Source organism: Uloborus diversus, chromosome 7 (assembly GCF_026930045.1).
Source record: "Uloborus diversus isolate 005 chromosome 7, Udiv.v.3.1, whole genome shotgun sequence".
Lineage (NCBI taxonomy): Eukaryota > Metazoa > Arthropoda > Arachnida > Araneae > Uloboridae > Uloborus > Uloborus diversus.
In genome coordinates this window covers 106,349,583-106,372,052 of record NC_072737.1, presented here as the reverse complement: position 1 = coordinate 106,372,052, position 22,470 = coordinate 106,349,583, and the positions used below count along the sequence as shown (strand labels likewise).

Here is a 22,470-nt window from a genome sequence, read left to right as displayed (position 1 = left end):
GCATCATGGCTCTATAGCTGAGGCAAACTCAACTTGGCAGCATCGTAATGCTGCGATAAGGATCTGGGTAGCCTTCTCAATGCTGCCAAGTTAGGTTAGCCCCAACTATAGTAATTCAAGTATTTCAAAACAACAAACAAGCTTTGGAAACGTCCAATACATTGAGATTTTAACGAAGTAGAATTTATGTTCTCAGAGAAGAAAATTCTGAATCAAGGATATTCAAACCCTCTACTGCCCAAATCATTTTTTTCTGTAGGAAAAAAAACACAGAATGTTAAAGAATAGTGCATTTAACACACAAAAGGTGGATTTTTGTTTTTAAAAAGTTTTACATTTTCAAAACGGGTTCGTGACTGAAATATAGACTTGTGTTAGTACCAACAACCAAAATGTAAAGCAGCCATACTGCACCACTCAACACACTGGTCAAATTTGATGCAACCTTCGAGTTAGGCAGTAGAGGATTAGACAAATATTAAAAAGCAAAAGAACTGGTTTGTACATAAGAAAAAATTACCGTACAAACATAGGAAGGACAATTCATTTAATTAATATTTAATGTCAATATGAATGAAATAGAAACTGTGAGTATAAAGAAACTATCGACATTTAAAAACGTGAAACATGGCTTTATTTTTTGATTTGAGTAATCGTACGAATGCTGCTGTAGATCACCAGATAAGGAATTGGCTACCATTGCGATTGATTACCACAAATACTGCAGAGTAGTGATAAGTTTTTCATCATAGACTAAAGATAAATCCTAAATCTAGTAGCCAAGAACGGGGGGGGGGGAGGTGAAATGAACATTGGTTTGCTATAAGAAACGAGTAAAGAGCCCTTTTAGATCATGTTATTGCAAAAAAAAAAGGGAGGTTCACAATACTTTTACATGCAAGTACTAATAGTGTTATTCCTACTGTTCAAAAGATAAAAAACACTTGTTAATATTCAGTAAACATTGCATACATTACAAATAAATCTTCATTAAGGTCCTGAAAGACTGAGAAATGGCAAAAAGACAACTTAACTAATCTAACAAACATAAATACAAACTAAACAATTTTATATTTCCGTATGAAAAAACGAATATATGATATCATGTGGTGCACAGAGGATGAAGTGGAAGAAAAAAATATATAATTACTTTTTTTAAAAACAATTAACAGCATTGACGGGGATTGCAGTGTTATAAACTGGGGGGTGTTACAAACTTGTCCTCAATGAAACCCATTATTAATAAAAATTTGAATGGTAAATTTAGGGACAGCAGACATTTTTATTCAATTGAGGTGAAAAACCCACACTGGAGAAAAAAAATGATACCTGGTCCCCAATTCCAAGCTCATCATGCATAAACTCAAAACATTTGAAGCTATGATGAGTAACAGCAACATTCATTAACTAATAATAGCAAACATGCCAATTGAAAACAAAAAGTGTCACTCAAACAATGCATACATATAGACAAAAGAATGCTTACAAATGCATTCAAGAAATAATTATGTATACGACATTTATTTTACATGACTTTCAAAGTGTTATCTAGTAAAGTTTTATTTTAATTCTGACTTGCAACATTGAAAAACGAGGCTTACAAATGAACTAATTGCATAGTAGTGTAAAATGTATATGAACATTGAATGGACTACACATATAAAATTAGTAACAAAATTTTCTTACATTAACACAATAATTTAAACCTTAAATGTCATAATATTTGCTTCCTTCGATGATCTTTCCTTCATGAACTAATCAACTACAATTTTTTAAAAGCAGAAAGTCTGCAGTAATCTCATTGCAATTTTCGAGTAGTTTGCGGAATAAAGTTCTTGATATTACAATATGTGCATCTTGTAATAACATTCAAATATCCAACTGCAATTATATTAGTTAAAAGAATATACTTTAAATTAAAATAGCTTAATTATGCCACGTAAAGAGTGCAATTGAATACTAGTTAAAAGTCAAAAACAAAACTTATCAAAAAAGTAAAGAAGCTATTAAAATATTCAAGCAGGGGCGGACTGGGTTCCGCAAAAGGGGCGCCAACCTTGGCCACCAAAGGGCGCCAAAAAAAAAAAATTAAATAAATAAATAAAAAAAATTAAAAAAAAAAAAACATGGTACACACATTTACAGGTTTAAAGAAAAGAAGAAAAAATTCTTAGTGCAAAAAGAAAAAAAATTAAGGAATTTTCCACCAAAAAATAAAAAACATTTATAAAAAAGGAAAAAATACATTTAAAAAAAAGGTGTTTAGCCTTGAGGGTGCATCGGCCAGTCTGCCCCTGAATTCAAGCTTTTTTAAATACTTTAAAACAACATGCAGTATACCAACAGCCCAGTTATGCCACCCAGAGACTGAAGTTTTGTCCTTATTATGAACTCATCATGCAATTCTGTCTTAGCCCTGGTTCAAGGGTGATAACTTACAACCTACTACTTTAAATCTAACTCTTTATCTTAATTTTTCCATTAAAAATTCAACTTGCTGATGATACTACATTTTATTTATTCATTTTTTAAAGATAAAAAAAAGGACTCTCGAACCTTCTTCAGACGAAAAGATATTATCATGCAGAAATTTGCATTAGATACCTTACTGAATCAATAAGAATAAACTTTTTAATGCAGGTAGATTTTTAAACATTTTAGAAATAAATAAAAATTGATTACCCTTATGTTAGTTGCAGCTTGAAGTGAAACAATATTGCAAGACACTAACTGCAGAAAAACTGTATCACGTGTATTTTACATTTACAAGGAACTTCTTCAACTAGAGTGCAATGCTTACACCAAACTACCACTAACCTGATTCCGTAAACCAACAAATGAGAAAAATGTGGATCCTTCGCCAACAATGGGGAGGGGGCTGAAATTTTTTACATTAAAAAAACCATAAACTTTAATAAAATTATAATAAATATTTTATTAAATAATGTATATTTGCAAACTGCTCAATGCACTTGTACAAATAAGACATTTTTATACAAATATTTTTACTTTATTTTCGGAATTTTAAACTTGGGCTTTTAATTTCAATATGTTTGAACATAAGGAACCATTACGCGACAGAATATAAAGTATCCGAGGTTTCTGAAAAGATTTTTGAGCTAAAAAAATAATGATTTGCATAGTGTTGTGAGGTGACCGTACGGACACACACCAACAACATGCACAAATCAGTATTTTTTAAGTGCAAAGAAAAAATTTTGTTTAGAAAGTTGATACTTCTTATTATGATATATATAACAAATCCTTTTATTCATATATATGACAATCAGCACATAAATGCTGATGGATTCAGCTGATTTCAGGACTGCTGGAATTGCTGATTTCTGGGCAAATGAATTAACAACATATTTTTCTATATAACTGAATTTATATGCACCAAAGAAGAGATTCCTTGTAATTCTGAGACACATGCATTAAATTTTAATAACAATTAAGAGCTATTGATTTCACTTCATGCTTATATATATTCTTAATAATACTTAAAGAATTTAAGGAAAATTTTGTTTTAAAAGAATAAAAAAAAAAAAGATAAACTCAACACGAACAAAAAAGAAATCCATTCACAAGGAAACAATTTCAATGTCTAATTTCACAACCGCTTACTCTTCAGATGTAAGACTTAACATATCAAACATTTAATGAAACTGATTCTACACATCCTACTTCCTATCCTGACAAGTGAAATCACCAAGCAGCTTTATAAATGCTACTTCATATGAAATTATCATGGAATGGCACCATGTATATTCTTATAAATTATCATCACATTGCATTACTTCCGATCTTCTTACTCCATGGCTTTGGCAATGAAATCAGTAAGTCGCTTTGCATATTGCTCGGGATGTACTGTGGAAATCTCAGCATTTGTTCCGTGCTTCACGGCTTTGGCTGCTTGTGCTGTTCTCTTCTTTACACCATAGTGTGTAAGTACATCAACTAAAGCCAAGAAGTAAATTTCTTTCTTTGGAGCACCTGTTAAAATAGAATTAATAATGAATAGTATTATAGAGGAAATTTAACACATGAAAGCTATTTTTCTATATAACTGAATTTATATGCACCAAAGAAGAGATTCCTTGTAATTCTGAGACACATGCATTAGTACACATGCATTAGCACAGTATTCAATGCAGAAATAGTATTTTCAAAGCTAAATAATGTAGACACACACGCGCACGCCATGTGCGGATACATTTGCTGCAAATATGTACCTTGCTCAAAATTTAAAATTAATATAAATATTAAACAATGGTTATCTCTAAAATCTGTTGAGAAATTAATCTTTTGCTTTCATGGATACATGATTAAAAGCATAATAAGCATTGCATGACTGAAAAATTTAATCAACCCATTGTATATTTTTTTTAATACTTGCAGATAGTTTTGAGCTGTGTGCGCAGATGCTTTATATCTTACTATTATACTTATTATCTTACTATGGGTTTTTTTTTTTTTTTTTTTTTTTTTTTGTACCAAATAATGCAGTATACATATTGCCTTTAACAGAATGAAAAACCTTGTCTACAGTGGAAACTATGAAACAATAAAAAGAACATTCGATAAATGTATGTATATACAGTGGGTCCCAAAAGTCTTCGTACACCTACGACTTTCAACAAAATAGGCCCCAATCAATTGGTTAGAATTAATATTTCGGAATAGGTATTTAATTATAAGATCTATGATCAATTTTTAACAAAACTACATGAAAAGTTTTTAAAAAATATTGAAACTTAATTTTTTAGAAATCAAAAATCAAAAAGTGCCGGAAATTTTATCTCACAAAAGTCTTCGTACACTTTATAAAATGTCTATATATTATTGAATAATCTAACTTTTGATTAAGTTATTAATTAGTAGAATATCATACAGTATTCATAACACCTTTCAAACATCTGGGAATAGATTTCATTCTTTTTCTTTCTTTTTTTTTTGCGTAATTTCTGAGTAAGTGTTCTACCACACTTCGAGTCTTACAGTTTCTAGCTCTATTTTCGTTTTAAAGCCCTATTTTCCTAATCTAGCCACCAGATATCTCTAAATATGTTACATTAAGTTAAAATCTGGAGATTTAGGGGGTATTTTCTAAACTTTAGGACAATTTTCGTGGCACTAGATGCAAATGTTGAAAACCGTGTGCTTCTTATCGTTGTCTTGATAAAAAACAAAGTTGTTTCCAATAACCAAATTTTTGGCTAAGAATTCAAAATTGGTTTTTAAAATATTTAAAGGAACAGCATGATTCATTATTTCATCAAAAAATTACAAACTACCAAGTCCTGATGCTGATATGCACCCTCACACTAGAGCACCTCCACCGTCCTGATTAGCTGATCCAAATAAGTTCTTAAGATTAAGTGCCTAATTTTTTCTTCTACTTACAGTTATACAACAATTTAACCAAAAATGTTGAATTAATTTTTATCTGTAAGTAAGACGTAACTCTAAAACGTTTTTAGCTTATTTATAATGGAATTTGCGACGAAAAGCGTAAGCTTTCTGTTTTTCGCACGACCAAGAAAATTTCTGCGGGAAGAGGTCCCATTTAATCCAGCTAATCAGAGAACTTTGCGAACAATTTTAGGTGAAAATTAAGTGTAATATGTTTCATTTAACTCTGCAGAAACGTTTACAGCACTCAAATGTGTATTTTTCATAATCTTTTTAACTTTAAATCTCTGATCACGTTTTGTCAACTTTGCCGGTTGACCTTTTCTTACCTTGTTTTCGGTCCGATTCCTTTCTTTAAAGCATTTTATCAAGCACTTTACTATACAAACAAATAAAATAACTAATTTAGAGACATTTTACACCAATTTACCACTACTGTGGGAAAAAAATTCAAATTTTGAATGGTGTTTGCGGTTTTTTACGAATATCAGCCTTTTTACACTAATAAGCACAATATTAAGGAATAAATAAACAAAAAATTCAAGCCAAATGACTTAAAAGGGTCAACAAAATGCAAAAATATTAATAAAACGGCATAGGATAATTTTAATCATGAATTTATTCGAAAATATTTGAGTGTACGATGACTTTTGTGGCGTGTTATTTCTCTGTATCTTCGTTTTCTGACCCATTTCAAAAAGAAGATCCGTCAATATTTTGAAAAAACCAATAGGTTGTTTTTAGAATGATATAAGAATGATGTGAAAAAATATTGGACTTCATATTCAAATTCAGTTTCGCGTTATTTTGATTTTACTAAAAAATTTCAAAGTGTACGAACACTTTTGGGAGCCACTGTATATGTATATGGGTCATTCCATAATATTTGATTTTATATTCAAGAAAAAAAAAATTCCCCCCTCCCCCAAAAAAACAGTACATTATTTTACAGATTTAATTGAATTCATATACTTCTTCAAATCAAATGGTCAATAGTTTCAAACTTAAAGCAAATTTTTTCTTTTTTAGGCTTTAATATTTCAGGAGACTCAAGAAGAAAGAGATATATCCGAATGACCGATATATAACGAGCGGCTAGTGAATTAATATTTTTAATTAGGAAGAAAAAATGATGAGAAATAAAGTAACAACTATGAATGTAACAATTACGGATGAAACAATTGACTAATATTTACGATTTACCACAGTTCTTTGGGAAAAAAATGCTTGTTGTCTCCTGTACTTCAACGTAATATAAATACACAGTCAAAATGTTTGTTAATTTTACGGTAGAAATATATATTTTTACTGTGAAACTTCTGAAAGCATGTAGCACAAAATGCATTAACACTAACTTTCAATACTTGGAGTTGCATAGATATCACGCGCAGCATTCAGACCGTCGCCATTCAACGAGAACTCCTCCCTTAATGCTGGTGGGGAATCAGGGGGTGTTGGCACTGCTCCTCCAATTCCACTTCCTGCTGAATCTTCGTCTTCTGAGCCAGGACCATTTTCGCCACCACTACCCTCAGCATCAGAGGATTGTTCGACTTTCTCCTTCTCTAGGGCATCGAGCTCAACGCGTTCGCAATCATGAATGCCAAGACATACAGAGTAATCCATCAAGTTCATTGATGAAAGAAACTGAAAAAATTATGGTTCATAACATCTTTTCACAAGTACAGAGAACAAAGACAAGCATAATTTCTACACCAGTCTCAACTTGACAGAATCATTTTGGGACACAATCATTTTGATAATGATAAATTAATCACAAGTTGCATAAACTAGCCAATTTAAGCCACACATAGGGTAACGGCACCAGTAACAGACATGCTTAAGACACCGCTCTCAGATTAACTCTATTTTCTGAACCTTTTATAGTATTTAGACAGTTTAAACTATTTTTCTCTCATGAAACTACACCTCATCTAACGTTTGGATGCTTCTGAATCTTCTGAGTTAGTTAATTCTATTTTTATTTGTTCAATTTAGAAAAAAGGTCCAACCCCCAGTATCAGACACAGAGAAATCTGATGATGCCTGGTAACAGACAGGATGAGGAAAGGATGAGTAATGGACAAAATTCCTCCTTTCTCTTCAAAATGTGCAAAAGTTCTCTATTTTGAGAAGTAAAGCCTTATTAAATTCAAATGAACATGAAACACCAGCTGACCTTATGGTATCTCGTCATAACCTTCCACTACTGCCTTGTAAATATACCAACTAGCTCATAAAATTCACTCTGATAACATTATATGGTTGCATTGTATTCATGTACCACAGCAACATCAGTTTTACCCACCTAAAATTCTTATTATTTAAATCTAAACTTATAAATGTCAGTAACTGGACTCTTGTCTGTTACTGGTGCCGTTAGTCTACCGAATTTCAAAATAAAATTTAAAAATAAATCTTACATTCATGTGTTGTGTCTTTCCATCATAACATAAAATTATACATTCTTAAAAAAGAAAAAGAGAAAAAAAAATCAATTGTAGACTGTCTGCCAGATTGAGCTTCTGGGAGACAGTCAACGATTTTTTTTTTCTTTTTTAAGAATGTATAATTTTACATTTTGATGGAAAGATACATTGAATTGAATGGATAATTTGAAATTGCTTGCAATCGACATTTTTTAAATTCATTGTAGTGGTGTTGTACTCCACGTTTCAACACCTCATTTAAACTTTTTGGAATTGGGATCAACAACAAAGTACTCTTAATCTAATTCATCACTTCCATTCTCCATCTTGTTTTTCTATTACATTGTAGAAAATTTCACACTATATTAATGTGGAAATGACAGGGATATTTTGATCTATCTATGGCTTGAACTCTTGAGATAGTAAACCTGAATATTTTCGTGTCTTTTTAACTAGTTCTATTCGCATCTTCGTTTTACGACTATTTCTAGTGTCTAGTACTAGTCGCTCATATCTTTTTTAGGTTAACTATTTTTTAAAAAATAAGTTACTGAAGTAGTTTCTGGTCATTTTAAACATGATCCCTGATTTGAAAACTGATAACATTAAACAATGTAATGATCACATAAAGTGATAGTTTTAACAGATATAGAGAAAATTGGGAGTTATTGCTTTTGATAACAATAAGCAATTGATAAAATTAATTGCAATCACATTAATCAGCACCAACTGTACATACATTAAAGCAGGGCTGCCCAACTGCAAAGAGTAATCGAGCCAAAATTCCGGTCACTGATCACTTGGCGGGCCGCAGTTTGAAAAAGTTGAATAATAACCTCTTATCTCTTATACAATAACAATTAATAGTTGAATTATTAGTTATAAAACAATGAAACAGAATTATTATAAAAAATTCGCTTACAATTTAATGGGAAAACTGAGGCCGATCCGCCTTCTTTACAAGGGCAGGAATGTCAACATCGATATCATCAACAGAAAAGAGCGCAGAGTTGACAAGAGCAAGCTCTCAATTTCTTTTTCGAAATCAACAAAGGCCGTAGAGTCAGTGAGGGCTGAGGGGGTTATTTATTTTTAACGAACTGCAGGCAGGTTTTACTTATCTGAAATGTTTCTCTCTTCCCTTCCTGTCTCCCACTGCCAACGAGAGGCAATACTATTTCTAAGAATTCGTTTGAACACCAGCGTGCAGGGTAGGACTGCTTGATCTTGATCTGTAGATGGCCTGTACCTTTTTCTCACAATAAAATGAAAGGAGTAAAAGAGCGATCAAGAGGAAATTTTGGGGACACGACTTGACCAAGAATGGTTGTTTCGAATGCTTCTCGATACCATAACATGTCGAAAAAAGAAATATACCAAATAAGAAGTTGAGGGGCCGCCAGTTGGACAGCACTGCATTAAAGTATGCTGAGTTTGCATTCTTTGCAAAAAACAAAATGGAATAAGGTAAGGTTTTATTAGGTCACCTTAGCTTTTAGGTAAACATCATTTTTCTATTTCTTTCTTCTTTCTTTTTACTTACATTAGCGATGATAATTTGAAAAACAACTTTTGAAAGAAATTTGAGGCAGTGGAGAAGCAAAGGGAAGCAAGTGGACATTTTGAAGTTTTGAGTAAAACACGTTTAAAGATAACATCCTAGGTAGGCTTTCATTGAATTTTTTTCTAAATCAAGCTGTATATCGGAACCTACCAGTGCTACTAGTACTATCTCTTGTCCAAAGACAGAGGATGGGTTTACCAACCATTTGTTAAGGTTATCTCCAAATTTTTAATTTTGCCACTTGTATTCCTTTGCTTCTCACTGCCTCATTTGATAAATAATTTATAAACCTGTTTAGACAAATTATCCAAATTTCTAACATCTTAATCTATTTGATGACAATTTTAAAGAAATAGCGTTATTTAAATATATTTTGCTTTCCTCACCATTGAATCAGCACTCAGCATGTCCAATATTCTTTCTTTGGTTTCTGATCCAATGAACATTTTGCATCCATCCTTGACAAAGTCATTATCCTTCAACACCGGAATAGTTTTCTCCTGAAATTAAATATTACAATAAGCACTAATACTCCAGGTAAGCCCTCTGAACATTTTATGTAGTAACAAAGCAAAAAAAGAAAAACTTATAAGATTTTAATTTAGTTTCACAAGAGAAATCGCATTTTTTGGATATAAATGGAAATTATTCCAATACCTCCCCCCCCCCTTACACAGAGAGAGAGAGAAAGAGACCAAGGCTATAGACAGGTAAAAGTTCTATCTTAATCAAAAAATCATCATGAAATTACCTTTTTGATGCAAGTTCTATGCGAAACAAATTCTACAGAAAATGTTTTCACTAAATTTGATACTAATTATGACACTAATTTTCTAGTTTCTAAAATTTCAGAAAAACATTTTGAAAACGAATAAGGTAAAACCATCAATAGCCAATACTGCACTGGTTAGGCCTGAAAATTAAAATTTTTTAGAATGTTGCAGTGACTGGTCGATATTTTAGTTTAGTAGTCACTTTTTTCTTATCAGCAACTATTTTATCCAAGACTTCTTTTTTAAAGAAAATATTGGCATATGATCTAACTGCATATGGATATTTATAAAAAATGAAGCACCATATTTATAAATCATGGTGCTTCAACCTCCTCAATTTTTGTTTAAAAAAAGAGATTTTCTTATCCGTTGGTGATATGGAATACTTATGAAACCTGGGATTGTTTTTACATCACTAAATATCAGCAGCAAAAGTGAAACAATTTATTGACAAAAAAACCAATGAAGTAATGAATGTATGTCTGATAGGGTTTTTAAAAATTGTCCAGTTTAGTATTTTAAGTAGTTGGCAAAGGAAGTCAGTTAAATTTAGTCAGTTAGTGGCGAGTGATTACTTTCAAGTCGAACACTAGTAGTTTATACGGAACTGATGTGATATACCCCACCCTTGGCGACTTTTTCCTGTTGATGCCAAGAAAGCGTCGCCAAGAAAACGATGTATGACGACATATGTCATACATCGGTCTTAGTGATGCTTTTTTAGCGCCAACAGGAAAAAATCAGATAAAAAACATGATCAAAGCACTTCAGAACACAATATATATAAAAATAACATAAAACCACAACAAAAAACATCACGAATATACGTTTCAAAAATACCAGAAACTAGAAAGTTTTTGTACACAAAGAACAATGACTAGAAAGTATTTAAAATGCTTAAGGCTGCTCTTCAGTGAGGGAAAACATTGAAGTTAGGGTGTAAATGACTTTCTTCCTTGAACGACGGGAGTGAACCTGAATCAAATGATTGACACTTCAACAGCCAATGGAGTGGACGGTAATCGATGTAAGGCAGGAACACGTGACCTGTCACAGCTGTCATTGTTCTGGAGGGAAAGGAACCCCTAAATGACCCCCGTAGTGAAGAGCAATCAAGGAAATTAGCTGGCGGCCAAAACCCCACTTGAACAGTACCGACGCGAAGGTTGAACAGAACAGAAAATAATAGTCAGTACCAAAGGGTCTGCGGTAATTTTTGAAACAAAGTTTTTTTTTTTTTGGATATGCGTTCCCAGATTTTATATTCATGAAAAATTGATGAATGAAATGAAAATTTATCATAAATTGAACAGTAAAAACGATTGTCTTATTTTTTTTTTTTTTAAACGATGTTTTCAATTACCACGTCCGAATTTTATTTCGTTCATAAAGCTAATTCGTTTCTTGTCTGAAGTTTAATTAAAGAATGCAATTTTTTGCGTTAGGATATGATTATATATATATATATATATATATATATATATATATATACATATAATAAAATAAGATGTTTGTGTGTGTGTGTGTGGCGCGCATCCCGGGAAAACGGTAACGCCTAGAAAGATGAAATTTGGTATACAGGTGCAGTTTTTGCTGAAGATGTGCACCTCGGGCTTCGATTTTTGATATTTTGATTAGAAAAAAAGTTATTTAATGTTTTATGTGATTTTTAGCACTTTTTAGTACTTTTTACCTCACAGACCCCAAACCAATCGCACCACACAAATATTTTTTGTACTGTAGGGTAGGAAATTTAATTTTAAATATGATTAATGAAAAAAATTTGAAGACAGAGCAATTTTTGTATTTTTTACGAATTTTTTAAAAAACCTTTAATTTGCAGTTTTTCCTGAGTTTTATTTTTTTCTAATATCATCCTGCGAGAAGTATCAAAGCCTCATTTCTGAAATTTAAGTTGGTAATAGTAAAAACATTTCACCCTCTTCAGAAGAAAAAAGATCTTAAAAATACGCAATAGTTTTTTTTTACAATTTTTTTAATGCTGAACACATCATGTCCTTTCACGCATCAGTCGAAAACAGCGTTCTTCAATCTTTTATGCCTGTGACGTCACTACTTGGGTTTCGATTCGATATTTACGATGGAATCTTAATTGCAAGCAATGTTAATCTTTTTTTTACTATATATTTTACTTCTACATTTTATGACGTGATGACCACGTGTTTTTCCAGCAGCGCTTACTTTTTTTTCTTTCCTTTTTTGTTTTAGTTAGGGATTGCGTTTATTTCTTTTTCCATCCCCACCCCCCACAAGCTGGACCTTTTGCTGTATCTATATTACGTTACATTTCATAGTTGTGCTCATTTAATTCAATAAAAACAGCGAGATTTTTTCATCTTTGTCAAACGCTACTTTTTGCACACTACGGGTATTTTTTTTTCTTCTACTTAAATAAAAAAAAAAATCGGTTTTTTGAGTGATGTTTGTTTTTATTAGGAAATAGCCGGGAGGTTAAAATAAGTAGAGAAGGTTAAGAAAATTTAGAGATAGATCGTAAAGGTAGATAGCCGCCGAACGTGGCAATCTTTGCGTAAAAATGTGAATGGCACAAAAAAAAAGATAGAGATGGATTGATTAATACTGCTGCTTAATTTATTTAAACAGCCGCCGAAGGCGGCAAACTTGAAGTAAAAAGGTAAATGACAAGTTAGCCAAACAGCCGCCGTAGGTGGCTGCTTGCACAGAAAGGCGAATGGCGTAAGAAGGTGAACCAGCTGGTCGCCGCAGGCGGCTAGTATATATATAAAAAACATAAGAGGTATAAGCTTAGTGTAAAACTGTGGTGTAGTCCCGGAAAAAAAGGGTGAGGGGTGAGGAGGGATGATTACATATCGGTTATCGGATATTTACAGTCAAGAGGTGGAACGATGCTGATTTTATTTTTAATTATTGGGAGGACGGCAGAAATGTCGTAATCAGAAAACAATTTCATATTAGGATATGGTTACATTTCAAAGAGGGGGGGGGGGGGAGGATCCCGCTATTATAAGTATATATATATATATATGGTCGAAAGAGGAATACTTCTGCAATTCGATGGAGGATATGCAACCCTGAACTGACATTTTTGTTAATTAATCAATTAATGTTTTAGATATTTATTTATATTTTTCCGGTGATTCATCATGCGCAGGGCTGCATTTGTTTACTATCAGTAAACAAATCATCCCGCAAAAACATAGATAATCAGCGTGGTGACTAGAGCAGCATACACAAGACTAAATGATTAATATACTTCTTAAATTTGAAATTCTTTTTCAAAAATAATAATAATAATAATAAAAATAATATTAATAATAAATAATATTTTACGCATCAGAGGAAAAGTGCAACAGGCTATAATAATAAGTAGTTGGTAAGTCTTTTATTGAAGTGTATTTTTGAAGCACGCAGTTATATGATATTTGAGAACATTTGAAAATACATTTCGTGGGTGGAATTACGCGAGCAACAGGGAATTACTTGTAGTAATGTACTTAAATTAAAAATACAAGCTGCAGTTTACTTGTAGTACACTTGGAACAATGTACTTCGACTTATTCAAATGCAAAATGTTAGGAGGAATAGAATAACTTTTTAAAACTTTTTTTGATTTTTTTCTTCTCAGGTCTTTTTTTTTCTAATGATTTTCAATTTTTGGTTACATTAGTTATGCATTGCTTTCTGCGATTCAAAATAGTAACAATAACAATAATCAGAAATGCTTTCCTTTCTGCGGATACTATGGTGAGAAAAGCAACGGCTAAAATCACAATTTTCAGAAAATTCATTCATGCTCGCATTTCGAAATTAAATGAAACATCTTTATTATCACACAATGTTGACAGCTTTGTGCAAACGAAGTCCTAAACTTGATAGCTGCACTCAATCAAGCTTTCATTGATGCAAATTATTGCAATCAATCAAACAATCGTAACAATTACGTGGAATATTCCCTACTTACGTCAATTGTTTGCTCGTAAGAATGTGAACAATGTCTTACATACGTAATTTATATTCAGAAAAAAATATCAGAATTGAAAATATAATCCGACATTTGCAAATCACACACATTAGTATACTATCCTTTAAGTTTAAAAAATATTTCAATTTCTTTTTTTTCTTTTTGTATAAAAGTATTCATGAAGCAGAATTTATAAATTGTTGAGTGTACTAACATTTATTGCTCTAATTTTTCTAATTTTTCTTTTTTTGATCTCTTCTCGACTTCCCGGGGAAATTTTAAACTGTTAGCAAAATTAGTGTAACTCAAATAACTCTAGAACGTGGAAGAGAAATCTGTCAGGCCCAATAAAAACTTTTTGAACGATGTAAAAGACAGAAACACATGTATCTATCTCTATTGATAAAGATGTTCTTAGTAACCCCGAAACAAGTGTAATTTAATTTGCACGTTTGTACATTAAAGTAGTGTAATTTCTATGTTAATAAATGTTAACATTTAAAATCAACAAAAGTTGAGAGATGTGCGCAAAGTTGCATGAAACTAATACCAATCATTCGCCCTCGAATACCTTATTATTGCTTGACCAAGACCAAATATATTCTTTTTTTTTGAGCGACCACAGTTGGTTATTGTTTTCACTTGTCCGTATAGTTGATGTTCTTTCGACTTTATTTTTCTATGCTTTTAATGCAAACTCGTCTGTTCCACGTGTCTTCGCGATCATGTCCCTCCTCCTGGGCGGTGAAGTTCATATCCCCCGCTATCGACTTTACTTATTCCCGACCCTCTCGATTTTCTACAATACTTTTCAGACAAAAACAGCATTCAGTCAACAACGTCCAGCATCCAGCCCCTGGAATTCATTTGAATGTAGACGTCTTGTATTCAAATCATGACTTTTACAAATATAATTCGGATAGGAACCATTTGTAGAAATAAGAAACCCAACGAGTATTGTTCTACCACAATTCGTGATTGTGAAAAACATAATTTAAATTCAAGACGTCAAAATTCAAATGAAAGCTATGGGCTGGATGCTAAATGTTTCTTTCTTTTCTGTTTGGTATTAATTTATTTTTTGAATGTTTTCCCCCCATTTATGAATAATATTAAGTAATGATAATGTTTCAATGAAGCTTCAACACCATTTTAAATCGGGTGCTCCAAAATATCTTCAATTTTTAAATGTGTAAATTGTAAATAAAATATGCACTTTAAAAAGCATGAGCTTTGTGCAAGAAACAGATAAAGTCAAAAACAACGTCTTAAAAGCACATGTAAAAGATGTTAATTATAAGTGTAGAAAATGCATTGCTTGATTGAAAACTTGTGGCTATGTATTTGTTTTTTTATCCAGAATATTAAAAAACTTTGACCTTTGACACTTTAAATTAAAATTCAACTAGAAATTTGGTTTTTTGTACTAATATTCAAGCCGTATATATTGTATTTGTGGTTCAGTTCCCTTCTTGTTGTTTACCTTTTTTATAGCGAAATTGAGGCTGTAAACGAAATTGTTATTCGGTTCCTTAGACTTCACTATGAACAGGCGCGACTGCACAGTGCATACACACAAATATATATTGATAAAGACCGGCTAAAATTGAAAAACCTTAGGTTTCAGGGAAATGTTTTAGACGCCAGACAAATTATTTGTCTGAGCTTATGAAAATTTCAGTGTAACACGACTACCGAAAGATTCTTAGAACATTGTGTATTCATCCAGTTAAAAACGAAATGGTCAGTGTTCTCCCCCTTCCCCCATCAGTTCTCTAATTATCTATAAATTTAAACCAGTGGTTCCCAATCTTTTGCACGTTGCGACCCTTTTTTGTCCAAGTAAAGGACCTGTGATCCCGTAGCCTACATGTCAGTAAAGTACCGCTAGGTGTGGACCTAACCTGGCAACATTGTGAAAGCTACGTTAGATGCTACATTACAAAACTGCTATGTTAGATTCGATCCACCCCCAACTATACTGTAGTAGGAATAATGTTTCGACCGAATAAGAAATGCTACACGACCCCATTTGGGGTCACGACCCTGGGAACCCACCCCTGCTTTAAAACAATTTTTTTATTCTCATTCATGCTTTAAAGAAATGCAGGTATGTATCATTTTTCTCCTTAGAAAGTTTTCAAAAGAAAAATTCAGTGAAATCCTGTTACAACGTATATCAGTATAACGAAATACCCGTTTCAACCAAATAAGTTTTTAGTCCCGATTTTGAAGTTCATTGTTACTGGATTTCACTGTATTATGAATTACATGATCAATGTGTACATACCTTGTAAAGAATTTTTTACGAGTTTGGCTCGAGAAATTATTTTCAAAAATGTTTGTTGAGCTGTGAAAGCATTTTATGCGTTTACATTTGTAGTAACATAGTATAATATAGACAAAAATAGATTCCAAATATCTAGTAAGTATCTGGAATACGGTTTTGGACCCCGGTTTTTTTTTTTTTTTGAAATGGTCGCATTATTTCGAGCAAAGTCTCAAAAGAGTGCTGGAAATGTTTTGCCAGATTTTTTATGGAGCAAAATGTCAAACAGTACCTACCACCTTTTTCAACGAAATTCATTTTTTCTCGAATTTTAAGCAATCAAAGAATGGATATTTCAAAAAAGCAAAAAGTACACGACACAGATGGAGGCTTGAAAAATACTCGGAAAAAAATTTATATGAAAACTTCAAAGGAATTTGTAAAACCTTCATCCAACTTTCCCCGCAGGTTAACATTGGATCCGTAGGCTTTCAGACTCTCAGTGAAAAGCACCCTTAAATTTGCTTATGAAGTAGCATTAATATACATATTTATCTTTCGTTGGATGCACCAGCTCCATTGTTTATGCCTTCTTGATGTAGTGAAAAGTAATGGGGGTAGTGCATCCCCAGAAATAGAAATATTCATTAATGCTATATTATAAGCATACTTAAGATCATTTTAATCTTAATTATATCCGTGAATTAATTTGAGAAACACGGAAAGGTTCTTCACTGAAGGTCTGCGATGCAACTTTACGCAAAATGCGATACTTCCTTTTTTTTTAAATTTACAACGTGAATTTTTTTTTTTTTTTCGGATATAGGGTTTATAGGTGTGAGTCCTATACTCTGGTTTCATGCCAAAAAATAAGGGAAAATTTTTTAAAACAAACCCCTAGAAAAAAGGATGGTTTTTGATGATTTTAAAAATGTAATAAGTGGTAATACCCCCCCATGAGTTAACCAATTTCCTCCATATGTTCTTGCGTACTAACTTAGCACCTCTCTAGCCCCTCAGAAAAGTATTAATGCATAATATAACGATCGCTTCCCCTCCAAATAAAAATAATGGCTATGAAACTGTCAAAAACTGAAAAAAATTGCAGGTGACATTTCCAAAAAAGCGGGACGTTTGAATGGGAAAAGGTGGTCATATTTGGATTCAGGAGGTCATTTAGCACAAGAATTCACAAGAATTATCTCAGAAGCACTCTTTAAAAACTATATCCTTTCTGACCGCAAATCAAATCGTGAAGATGTTTCCAAGCATGTGGATTCACTTTCAAAAGCACTCATTCATTCCTTCATTGAAAATTGCCTCCGGAAAAGAGGGGAGTAGTAAATGGAAACGGTCGTTTGCGCTAATGATTGTAAATCTTATACATCTCACCCGGTTTTTCCCCTCAAGTAAGGACGGACTGGTGGGAGGCGTGGCTTAGTAGAGAAATTGAGCTTTTTCGAAAATATTTCAGATGGTTGGAACTCCGATATATTTTTAGAAATGGTCGCATCATTTCAAACTTAGTCTCAAAAGAGAGCTGGAAATATTTTGCATGTTGGGGCGTTCTTAAAATTTCGATAGCACGATTTGCAGCTTTTTTACAGAGCGAAAGGTCGAACAGTACCTCGTTTTCGAAGAAATTCATTTTTTCTCGAATTTTAAAAAATCGAAGAATGGACGTATCAAAAAAGTAAAAACTAAAATACACAGACATAGGCTTGAAAAATACTCAGAAAAAAATTGACCCGAAAACTTCAAAGGAATTTTGTAAAATAACATTCAACTTTCCCCGTAGGTTAACATTAGATCCGAATCTTTCAGACTCTCAGTGAAGAGCACCCTTAAATTGACAAATTACTATAACAGCTCACCAATGAAATATGTACCAATAGAAATAAAAGCTATTTTCCAACATGCATTTCATCGAACAAAAACTTTTCTTATATTCTGCTAAAAAAGAGCAAAACGATTCAAATTGCGATGTTTAAAGCGGAAAACATCCCTAAAATCAATAACTATTTCCGCCAAAAAAGCGCATAGTTACTCAAATTTCGACGTGTAAAAAGTAGAAATGTCTCAACAGAACATCCTAAACATAAATAATATAAAAATACCATACATTTATTTGCTATCCAGGCATGCTTTCAAAATACCTATTATATTTTACATAAAATAATACCTTTATATTTTTATAAAATGCTGGAGTCAACTTATTTTCAGAAATTCAGTACCTAAAGGAGGCACGTTAATAGAATGTCTAAATAATTCGTGACATTGATAAGAATTAACTTTTAGAACAAAATAACTGTACTATTTTTGTAAAATTAATTTACATACAGTAAAAATAAAGTTAAAACTACAAGAATCCCCCAAGTATTTGTAAAAACAAAGAATTTTGGAAATGAGAGTTTTTTTTTTTTTTTTTTTTGAATTCTAAAATAAAGAACTTACCTTTTTATGGTATATATCCTCACACTCAGTCTAAAACAATGCATCATATGACAATGGCACGTTACAGATACACACCACGATGGTGTTAACTTTTAATTAACGTTCAAGTTTGAAGCAACTGGCATTTTCTAATGTTTTTACTTCAAAACACAACTACTGAATTTAAACTAACACAAAGTAAGCTTTCCTGTAAGGTATATTGCACGAAACAACACGTATCTCTCCTGCGTGAAACCGAGTAAACAACCCAAGTAAACAAGTTTGAACAGATCTAAGATTCCCTTCGAGTTACCATACACAGGTTAGTTTCGCCTGGGATGTGTCATACTTAAAAAATTATCGCCTCATTGGCGAGAAAAATATTTTGATTTTGTGCAAAAATCGGATGTTGCCAAATGGGGGGGGGGGTATATCACATCTGTACCGTTTATACTTATAAAGAAAAAATAACTTAACAAAAGAAACACATGGGCCATTAGATCAGTTATAATAAACTGAACTGTATGCATTGCATATTTAAACACCATTTTACAATATTGAACAGTTTTGTAATTTCTCAGAATTTTATAAGGATTGAAATCATTCTTCATACTTTAGCTGTTAGCATCAGGGTTTAAAAGTATGATATTTTTGAAAATATAGAAAATGTCTGATATTTTGTATCTGATATTTTGTTATATACTGGAGATTTTCAATCAGCAAAAACTGAAGTCTTTAAATGGTAACTGTGTTCACAAATCACTGTTGATTATTTCTTTTTATTATCATAATACACCGGTAGACTTAAAACTAATATTTCTTTTATTATTCATAGATAAACACTTTATGTAAAAATGTATTACGTTAAATGTGCTCTACAGAGCACATAAAACTTATTACATATATGCATGTGCCCTGTAAAAATCACAGAAAAATAGCACAGCATCACATTTATAATAATAAAATACCATGCAAAATTAAATCAAGAAAAAGGACTTAACCACCTTGTAGTTCTTGACGAGATTACTTGTTCATTTAACATGTAATTCTGGGATGGGTCAACCGCAAGGGGGTTAAAAAGCATATGTTATGGAAGTATACTTGCTTATTGTAATACATAATGTTTATATGAATTTTTAAATTATTTTATTTAAAATTTTTATTAATTTTAATTGAGTTACTTAAACATTAGCTGCTTTACTCATTTATTCTTTTGCTAGCATTATTAGCTTTTTGTTATCTTACTTTACAAAATTGTATGATTCAGAAATAAAAATATTCATTAGTCTGCTGACAGATCTAAGACCAGCGGGAAGAGATAAAACGGAAGGAGTGAAGACTTTCATTCGTGAAACAAAGATACCAAGTCACAAAGTTTAAAGCAAAGCATTGGAAAAAATCAGGTTTCTTTTGCTAGCTTCACGCAAAATGTGTCAACCATCTGTTGAAAACAAAAGTTGTTACTTGAGATCTTTGCCCAAGCTTTTGCTAAGCCAATGATTGGACTTGCTCCCTCCATTTATATTTCTTGCTCTAAGAGTAAGACATTTTACTTTTTTCTGAGTAACTTTCAACCAGACATTTTTAATCTGTATTGAAATTGTTACATTACTAACAGTTTTATTAATGTAAAATTTTAAAAAATAATATTACATTATTATATTATATTAATAAAGAATCAATATATAATATAAATACAGTATATTACTTTTTCACTTATTTTTTACAATAAATGATAAAAATTCATACAATTTATATATAATAATTGCTATGTTGCTTATATCATAGCTAGAAAAATAAATATTGATCGGATATTCAGTAAAACCCCACTTAACAGACACCCCTCTTAAGTGGACAATTTTTAATTCCCTGGTTCCAAGGAAAATAACATTATTAAACCCCTGTCCTGTGTACACCCCTCTATTGCGGACAAAAAAATGAGCCCCATTAAAGGGATTTTACTGTATATCTTGATATATATCATGATATATATTGGCAAACCTTGATTAGCATCAACAAAGAGCTTATCATCAAAACATGCCTAATGTACCATAACATTAAGAGATTTATTCATAAACTGACTTTATAATCAAAACAAATGTAAATTCCTACTTTTTCTTTCTCGCTTGCTTCTCTGTCTACAGTTGATCCCTGTAAATAAAATACTATGAGAGAATTCCAGTCAAGGTATAACTTTATGCTAACATAAATAAGAATCCAGCAAAATAAGGTATGATTGTTTTAAAGTCTAAAACATTTTGGAGTTAACTTTGAAAATAATTCACATTAGTAATACATTAAATCTTATTTTTGTTTGTTTGTTCATGCACAGCAATTAACAAAATACTTCAGCGTACCTTTAAATCATATTTTTTGTGAATCCTCAATCGTGTTGAGAAGATATTCCTCATCACTACAATATAAGTTTCAGCTCCTTCTACAGTCAACCTGTACATGCCAAGATATTGAGGTAACAATGTTTTTCCATGCCTTTCTACTATGTACTGAAAAAGGAATAAAGACAAAACTAAATTTTAATATGAATTGTTTAGAAACACATTAATAAAATATTTTGAAAGATAGGTATGGTGAAAAAAAAAAAAAAAAAAACAGGTGTAACAGTGGACTCAAGCAGTAAAATTTTCTGAAGATAGTGTGAAATTTTCGACAACTCTGAGGAAGCTGAAACACCCCTGTTAAAACTATGGTCAACAACTAATAAATTGACAGCAAGTCGTAAACTTTAAAAAAAATAAATAAATTTTTAAAAACCTAATAAGTTGTACAATGTAGTACAAATTTTAAAAAATCCTTTCATTTGATTAAGGAGTCACAGTACCTCAAAAATGATCAAAGGATCAAAAAATATTTTATTGCTAATTTCAAAACTACAAATTATTCCAAACACAGGGAAAAAGTTTCATCGCTTTACTTCACATATTTAAAAAGTTATGAGTAGTTTTAGGTCATGCTCGCTATGTGTTCTTATGCAAAAGAAAAATTTTAAATTGCTTTTTCTCGGTGTGTTTTTTTTTTCGTGTGTGTTTTCATGTTATTAGATTTTTTTGCGGGGTTTTTTTTTTTTTTTTTTTGTGTTTTCATGTTAATAGAAAAAAATCAAAAGGATTTTTTTCTATTAAAGATACAGCTTTCAAGTAATACTTTTTGTAGTCAGGATAATATATTTAACAAAACTGTGCATTGGATAAGCATTTTATAAATTACTCAAATGTTTAGAGCATGTTATACCTTTAATTTTTTTTTTTTCTTTTAAATAACGATTTTTTACATAATTAATCACAGAAAATGTTCCAATGCATACATAAACAAATGAATGCACAGATTTTTAGAGTTGAATATTGTTTTTGCTTAGCAAAAATCTTTTTTTAAATAAGTGCAAAAACAAAACGCCTCAGAGATTTTAAAAAATTGAAATTTTCCTAAATTTTTTGAACTTTTAAAAAATGTGGGCAATATTTTAAGATTTTGAAAGTAAATCATTGGTTGAGAATTGAGTATGTATGTTATGGTTTCAAAAAAAAAAAACACAATATTCATAAATTTAAAAAAAAAATGTTCAAAAAGTACTGTGACCCCTTAAAATAAAAAGGAAATAGTTTTTATTC

General features: G+C 31.5%; 1 protein-coding gene across 1 annotated transcript in view; it reads right to left on the bottom strand.

Annotated features, from left to right (window-relative positions):
• Nucleotides 1-3,622: 3,622 nt before the first annotated feature.
• The window catches only part of LOC129226037 (phosphatidylinositol 5-phosphate 4-kinase type-2 alpha-like), a 37,760-nt gene continuing 18,912 nt past the window's right edge, over nucleotides 3,623-22,470 (bottom strand). The window contains exons 6-10 of the mRNA XM_054860614.1: nucleotides 21,202-21,348; nucleotides 20,957-20,995; nucleotides 9,792-9,905; nucleotides 6,768-7,059; nucleotides 3,623-3,993 (exon numbers count right to left, since the gene is read on the bottom strand). Of these exons, the coding sequence (XP_054716589.1) occupies nucleotides 3,809-3,993; nucleotides 6,768-7,059; nucleotides 9,792-9,905; nucleotides 20,957-20,995; nucleotides 21,202-21,348 (777 nt within the window). The 3' untranslated portion in view covers nucleotides 3,623-3,808. The remainder of the gene's footprint in view (nucleotides 3,994-6,767; nucleotides 7,060-9,791; nucleotides 9,906-20,956; nucleotides 20,996-21,201; nucleotides 21,349-22,470) is intronic.